At 36.9% G+C, this 8580-nt stretch overlaps 1 protein-coding gene across 1 annotated transcript; it reads right to left on the bottom strand.

The window, feature by feature from the left end:
• Positions 1-2719: 2719 nt before the first annotated feature.
• Positions 2720-3691, bottom strand: LOC130041703 (olfactory receptor 4K15-like). The gene has a single exon (XM_056133947.1). It carries the CDS (start codon positions 3689-3691, stop codon positions 2720-2722), a length of 972 nt encoding a protein of 323 aa, XP_055989922.1.
• Between the last annotated feature and the right edge of the window lie 4889 nt (positions 3692-8580).

Raw genomic sequence — 8580 nt, 5'->3', positions numbered from 1 at the left:
AAAAATTATTTTAAAAAAATGAAAAAAAAAAACTTGAGCCCTATTTTTTAACTTTTTAAATTTTTCCCTTTTGCATTCATTAATGTTCTATTTTTTTCTTCCTTGGTTGACAAATAAGCTTTGAATAAAACATTTTCATAAATGTGTGATTTCAAAGAGAGAGAGAGAGACCCCCTAATAAATATAATCAGAAATGGAAAGAGCAACATCACAACAGAAACCACATAAATTCAAAGGATGATCAGAGGTTACTTTGAGAATCTTTATGCCATGAAACAAGAGAACCTTGAAGAAATGGATAAATTCCTGGACTCCTACAATCTCCCGAAGCTGACCCAAGAAGACTTGGAATACCTGAACAGACCTATTACTATCAAGAAAATTTAAATAGTAATCAAAAATCTCCTGAAAAACAAAAACCGTGGCCCATATGGATTCACTAGTGAATTCTTCCAAACCCTTAAAGAGGACCGGGGGCTGGAGAGAGAGCACAGCGGGTAGGGCGTTTGCCTTCCACGTGGCCGACCCGGGTTCGATTCCCAGCATCCCATATGGTCCCCTGAGCACTGCCAGGAGTAACTTCTGAGTATGGAGCCAGGAGTAACCCCTGTGCATCGCCAGGTGTGACCCCCAAAAAATAAATAAAGAGGACCTACTTCCAATACTGTTCAAGCTTTTCCAGGAAATTGAAGAAACAGAAACACTTCCAAACAGTTTCTATGAGGCATATATAACTCCAATACCAAAAGCAGACATAGACACAACAAAAAGAATTATAGGCTGATATTTCTGATGACCATAGATACATATATCCTCAACAAAACACTAGCAAATAGAATCCAATGACTCATAAAACAGATCATACACTCGATAAAGTAAGATTCATCCTGGGGATGCAAGGATGGTTCAACACTCACAAGTCAATCAGCATAATGCACCATATCAACAAAAGGAAAGATAGACCATAGGATCATAGCAATAGATGCAGAGAAGGTATTTGACAAGATCCAGCAGCCATTTATGATAAAAAAAAAACCCTCAACAAAACGGGAGTGGAAGGAACTTTCCTCAGTACAGTCAAAGCCATCTACCACAAGCCTAAAGCAAGCATTATTCTCAATGGGGGAAAAACTCAGAGCCTTCCCTCTAAGATTAGGAACAAGACAAGGTTGCCCATTCTTACCACTTCTATTCAATATAGTACTGTAAATACTTGCCATAGCATCCAGATAGGAAAGGAAAAAGTCAAGCTATCACTGTTTGCAGATGACATGACATTATCCTTAGAAAATTCTAAGGACTCTACAAAAAGCTTTTAGAAACAATAGATTTATATAGTAAGGTGGCAGGTACAAAATCAATACCTAGAAGTCTATGGCTTTCCTACATACAAATAATGAAAGAGAAGAGATCTCTTACACGGAGCCGGGGCAGTTGGTGGGTGTAATGCCTACATACTGGAAGATGGGGTATCTGGATGGAGGAGGCCCCAGTCCCAATCTGAGCAGGCTTGAAGATCTACGCCCTGGGTCCTGCACACCTGTGTTACTCAGCCGTTTCCTTCATGTGTGAGGCTCGTCTGAACGTGTGGAGAGTGGTCTTAAGCATGGCTGTGGCTGGAACCAGAGATCTTCAGCTATAAAACCCTGCTCCTGGAAGCACGCAACCACACGACATCTTATCTAGTTCTTACTCTGGAGAACCTGGCAGGCTACCAAAAGTATCCTGCCCACATGGCAGAGTCTGGCAAACTCCCCGTGGCATATTCAATATGCCAAAAACCAGTAACGATGATGGGTCTCATTCTCCTGACCCTGAAAGAGCCTCGAATGTGACACTTTTTAAAATCTCAGGGCTAGAACGAAGGAAATATTACTGGGGCCTGCTCGAGGCAATTGATGAACTACAGGAAGACAGTGATACAATGAGAAAATTACCAAAATGCAACATATAAAAGACATAAGTGTATTTATAATTGAGACCTAACTGGCAGTTTATTTGCATGTAGAGAGCCCATACGCCAGTCCATCTATCCAGGAAAGCATAGCATGAGACAGATATTATTACCATAAAGGGTATTTTATTTGTCTTATTTTTTAGCTAATTGAATTTGATGATTCCCTAATGGAGTTATTTTTAATAATGGAATTAAGTCATAGAGTATTTAGCATGTTTAATGTCCAAAAGAAGCATAATCATTGTAAACTATACAGTATGAATATATATTTAATTTTTTATGAGATCCATTTTATCAAACTTAACTGCTATCATGTTTGTAAAGCACCTTTTCTTTTGTGTTAAGTAGAGAATACAATCAAATTAACTCTTATTTTTAAGAGAACCTAAAAATGGTTAGGAAATACATATAATGCTTAGAGAATAAAGACTTAACGTTATATATTTATTTTTCAAATTTTATGAGTGTGGTACCATAAGTATTAGAGCAATTTTCTGTTTCCTTTCAGTTTTCTATGGAATTAGAACATTTTTTGTTATATACAAAAGTTATGCATTAATATATCTCAGATCCTATACTTATTATACAGTTTCAGTACCTCTGTCATAATTATCAAACCAAAAAATGAATAATTATGTCAGACTTCTGTATTACAGATATTTTTAAAAGAACATGCAGTCTATTACATATGAAATATTTTTAAAACAATCATTGCCACAAGAAAAGGTAAATCCACTTTTCCTCAAATTTTCTCCTGTTGGTTCAATTCAGCAAATCAAGTTTGGGAAGAGGCATCTGGGAAAGCGACCTGGAATTTACATAGCGAGTCTTCAGTTTTTGCATTGCTGCCTTCACTTCTTTGTTTCTCAATGTGTAGATGATAGGGTTCAATATAGGTGTGAAAACTGTAGAGAACACAGAAAGAACTTTGTCCACTGGGAAGTTGCCAAAAGGCCAAACATAGATGAAGATACAAGGTCCAAAAAAGAGGGTCACTACAGTGATGTGAGCTGTCAGAGTGTTGCGGGCTTTGACCATGCCCATTGAGGAACGGCGTCTAACTGTCACTAGGATGACTGTGTAGGAGATCAGCAAGAGCAAGAATGAGGTCACCCCCATGAGACCACTATCCAAAAGCATCAATAGTTCAGGAATATAAGTATCTGTGCAGGCCAGTTTGATGACCAAAGTAAGGTCACAGTAATAACTGTCTACAATGTTTGGTCCACAGAAGGGTAAGTTTACAGTGAAAGCTAACTGGCTCAACGAGTGCATGACTCCAATGACCCAAGAACCTATCACCATGCCTGTACACTTACACAAGTTCATGATAGTTGCATAATGGAGAGGTTTGCAGATGGCTACATACCTGTCATATGCCATGGCTACCAGAAGAACCATTTCGCCACCAGCAAAGACATGGAGTAAGAATATCTGGGCCATGCATCCCTCAAAGGAGATGGTCTTGGGCTCATATAGAAAATCATGAATCATCTTAGGGGTTGCATAAGTAGCTAGAAAAACATCAAGAACTGAAAGGTTGCTGAGCATGATGTACATGGGTGTGTGCAAGGCAGGTTCGGAAATCACCGTGATGACAATGAGGAAGTTACCCAGAACAATAGCAATGTACAGAATGTTAAATAAAATGAAGAAGAAATACTGGAGTTCCCATGAATTGGAGAGTCCCAGCAAAATAAATTCTGCCACCCTAGAATAGTTTCCTTGGTCCATAGTCTCAGATTGCAACAGAAGTGCCTATAAAGATATATTAATAGATTATCATCAAGAGCAAGAAAAGTAGGCCAAAATCCTAATAGTTTCTTCTTAATATTCATTAGGAAAATGAGTTATTATCAAAAAGTCTTATATGTGGATGTCACAAATTATTCTCTCAATTAATGCTTCATTCTAACAGATAAGGTAAATATAGTTAAAAAATAATTTAAATCTGATCATAGCAAATAAAATCAATATTGTAGAAATCAGAATTGAAAGACACTGCTTGAAGCATACAGAATTTCATTCTAGCTTCTTTCCTTTCTCTTTTTAATATCTACTTGAGTTACTATAAAAAGCTTCACCTTTTTGAAAATCCTCCAGAGAACACATTTTCAAGGAAAAATATACCTTTTCCCCTAAAATTTTACAGTGATTTTTTTCCCTCTCTGAACTCTCCTTTTCTGTTACTTAATCTTAACAATCATACCATCAAAAATGTTGGGAGGATCCTCCCAGGATGGGAGATGCCTGCTGAGAGTAGACTATAGACCAAACAATATTGCCACTTAATGCCTCTTTTGCAAACCACAGCACCCAAAAGGAGAGAGAGAACAAAAGGGAATGCTCTGCCACAGAGGCAAGATGGGATGGTGGGGTGGGGGGTGGGAGGGATACTGGGATCAGTGGTGGTGGAGAATGGGCGCTGGTGAAGGGATGGGTATTTGATCATTGTATAACTGAAACCCAAGCACAAAAATTTGTAAGTCTACAACTCTACCTCATGGTGTTTCACTGATAAAAATTTAAAAATAAAAGTTTGCTTCATATTTTCTGTTAACTATTGTTCCAGAACGTCTGGCAACTGTTTTTAATGCAAATATTCCCTAAACTAACATTATACTGTAAGTAAATAGGTTAATATAGCTAATATCAGTATAGAATGCATATATATATATATAGCAATAATAGCCAAAAATACAAAGATCTGATTTATTTAAGGTACTTAAAAGTAAATCATCTGAAGACTTTCTTGTCCAGATGCTGGAATATACTTTGATGAATTACAATAAATATAAAAGGTTAGTATGTTTTGGTAGTGCAATCTAAGTATTATAGTGCAACTAAGTATTGCAGAATTTAAAAATAAACTTAAATATTATATAAATTAATCTTTGTAGTGCAATTAAGTATAGTAGAATTTAAAATGAGGTTAAATATTATATAAATTAATCTTTAAATCCTTTATTGACATATCCAAAACAAATTTTATGTACCAGACTAACAAGGATGGAAATGCTTTGTGGTTGAAACAGAGGTTTGACCAAAGTCTTAAGTATCACAAGCCATTACTCCAAGTTTCTTTGTGTTTAAAGATCTCACTAATTTTCAAGGAAAAAGTCCCAAGTAAAACAATCAAAAAAGTTATTTGTATAAAATAAACCCACCTGATTTAATTATCTACAATTTTTTTAAAGGTTGAAATAAAAGTTGGCTTCTTTCAAGCAAAATTCTCCAGTAAGAGAGCTGTATAGTCATGATACCATCACTATAATAAATAATAACTTAAGCAAGACTCTTCTCAGATTTGTATATCACTCTTTTATCATCTTCTCATTTTGCTTTAGAATGAGGATTGAACTGGGACTATGGGAAATGTGTCCCATGATGATTTATTTTTTGTCATTAGATATTGGCTACCTTGTTGAATAAAGAAAATGGCTTACATCCAGAGAGCTAAACCACTTTTAGCTTTCTCAAATCCCAGAGCTTTCCCTCTGCATATTACCTATTGCCAATTAAATGTACTACATTTCTGATAGATTTTGGGAAACTGTGACATGGAAGTATTTCTGAAAAATTTTGTAAAGAATTAAATTAATTTGAATATTTTGTGTTTATCCCCGTGGGGTACCCAATATGCCAAATATCAGTAACAATGATGGGTCTCATTCTCCTAAAGAGCCTTGAATATAGCACTTTCTTAAAAGTCTCAGGGCTAGGATGAAGGAGACGTTACTGGGGCCTGCTCGAGGCAATTGACAAATAACAGGATGGTCGTGATTCGTGATTCGTGATCCCATCATAGTGTGAAAAATTTAGCAGAAAACACCTAATAATCTTACAATGGCAATGTGAAATAAGTCCCTCCTTCAATTTTAATTATTAAATATCATGAAGAGAACATCTACGGGGGGAGGGGGTGATAGAAAAGCAGGCAGGGCATAGGCCTTGCATGTGCCTTATACATTTTCATCCCTAGAATCCCATATGGTCCCCCGAGCCCACCAAGAGAAATTCCTGAGTGGAGAGTCAGAAGTAACTCCTGAGCATCACTTAGTGTGGCCCAAAAATTAAAAGAAAGAGAAAGAGAGAGAGAGAGAGAGAGAGAGAGAGAGAGAGAGAACACATTTATAGTGAGTATATTTAAAATCAACATTAATCATACCTATTTGTAGTATATTCATATAAGTATATCATAACCTATAATTCAATGCCATTTTACATGAATTTCTGCATATATATTTGCAAGTAAAATTTGACTGTAATATTGTGGAGTAGTTTTATTTTACTGTTGAGAGAAGGATAGATTGATAAAATTAGTTGCAGATAATCAGAAGTGTTTTAGTTCTTTTAATCAAGTTTTATTGATTTGTCAATGGTTTACAACATTATAGAATTTCAGAATACAGTTTTGTCATGGTGTGTTTTATAAAATATCCTACCTTAACAAAATAAAATGGAATATTTATATTTCTACTGAAATATTTTTATTATTCAAGAGTCATTGTATTTGAACATTTTAAAATTTTCAGGACATCATTGAATGAAGATTTGGGTTCATTTGACCTCATTCATAATGCTAACAAGATATCCTTCAGTTCCACCCAAGTTACAGCTAATTGCATGATTTCATTACTCCTTGTGACTGCATATTACTCCTCAGTATGCAATGTATACAGTATACATAGAATTTCATATGGATCTATACCACACTTTCTTTACCCAATCATCTCTTAACAGAGCTTCCCTTCCTCACTTCTGGTAATCACTAATTGTTTTTTGTTATTGTTTTGGATTTTGGGATATTCCCAAAAGAACTCGGAGGCTATTCCGAGCTGGGGACTTGAAGTCACTCCTGGCAGTACTTAGAGAATCATGTGATGTCAGGGAGAAAATCCCAGCTTCCTGCATGTAAAGCAAGCTTCCAGTCTGCTGAACATCTCTCTAGCCCACCACTAATTGTTTTTATAGTCCGAAGTTGCTGTTGGTGGTTTTTTATGTGGTTCATCTGTTGCTTTTCCTAGGAGCAACAAAATGCACTTGTTAGGGATGACTGTATTATATTCACTTAGTAGACCAACCACAGTTTCTTTCATTGAAGGCCACAGAATGGGATATTCTGTAACAAGAGGGAAAAATAGTAGAGATAGATATATAACTGTAAGGGGCAACCTCCCAAATGGTGCTCAGGAAGGCCTGGGGAAGCCTTTCAGCAAATAGAGGCACTTTGAGAGCTCCAGTGGTGCTGCTCAGGCCCTACAACCGGTGGTATCCAGGTCACTATGGCAGTGCTTGGTAGCTAAATGCTTGGTATCTATGGTGCTCAATGACCTCTGTGGCCATGACCTGGGATACTCAAGAGACCATGTGATGTCAACCTGAGGTAGAACTAGGTTTAGCTATATGCAAAGCAGATACTTTAATCCCTTTATTAACTCTCTAACCCCAAAATTACTTTTTAAAAATTACTAACTTAAGAACTATTTCTGATTTTAGTCTAAACTTATCTTTCACTTAGTACAAGATATGGAATCAGCTTAGGTGCCCAACAAGAGATGAGAGATGAGTGGATAATGAAAGTGTGGTATATGTCCACGTGTAATATTATGTATACTAAGTATACTGTATACATTAATACTGTGTAATACTATGCAGTCACAAGGGATTATGAAATTATGCAATTAGCTGCAACTTGTATGGAACTGGAGGAGATCATGTTAAGTAAAGTTAGAAGGTCAAATGCTGAGTGATCTCCCTTATCAAAATAATGCAAGATGCAAAAGGTAGTTAAGATAAAGGAGGGAGGGGCTGGAGCAATAGCACAATAGGTAGGGCTTTTGCCTTGCATGCAACTGACCTGGGTTCAATTCACAGCATCCCATATGGTCCCCTGAGCACCACCAGGAGTAATTCCTGAGTGCATGAGCCAGTAGTAAACCCTGTGCATTGCCGAGTGTGACCCAAAAAGAAAAAAAAATAGAGGAGGGTCCATTATAACAATACTAGTTAGAAATGATCATTCTAGACAAGAACTGATGGGCAGATATATACCTGAGGTATGAAGTCCTGACCATTTTTATCAGGTAAAGGGATATAGATAATAACCTTTCAGCAACTGTACTTCAAATGATAACACCTAAAATGAGAGAAAGAGAGAAAAGAGAGGCCGATGCCATAGAGGCAGGTTGGGGTGCGGTTGGAGGGTGGCTTGTAGGGGTGGGAGGGAAACTGGGGGCATTGCTGTTGAGAGATTACACTGGTGGAGGGATGAATATTGGAATATTGTATGACTGAAATGCAATCATGAATAACTTTGTAATGCTCTATCTCACAGTGATTTGATTTTAAAAAAAAATTAAATTGAAGACAAAAAATGGGCAAGCACTTGGTCTTAGATTACAGAAATGAAAAGACCAGGAAAAGAGAGAGATGGAGCAGGGTGGGGATAAGAAGAGATGCACGGGAAGTAACAGAGGCAAGAATCAGGGGCATTGGACACATTGGTGGTATAGAGGTGAGGTACATGTATAGAACATTTGGTGAAGGGAAGTTGACAGTGGTGGTGTCATTTGGTGTTGAAATATTGTATGCCTGAAAATCTAGTAAGTGAGCAAAAGAAG

This window comes from Sorex fumeus, unplaced genomic scaffold (genome assembly GCF_029834395.1).
Source record: "Sorex fumeus unplaced genomic scaffold, SorFum_2.1 ptg000098l, whole genome shotgun sequence".
In the NCBI taxonomy this organism is placed as follows: domain Eukaryota; kingdom Metazoa; phylum Chordata; class Mammalia; order Eulipotyphla; family Soricidae; genus Sorex; species Sorex fumeus.
The sequence above is the reverse complement of the archived record's forward strand: the minus strand, read 5'-3'. Positions and strand labels throughout refer to the sequence as shown.

Coding starts and splice junctions, on each gene's coding strand:
- LOC130041703 (XM_056133947.1), bottom strand. CDS start 3,691: ATGGACCAAGGAAACTATTCTAGGGTGGCAGAATTTATTTTGCTGGGA.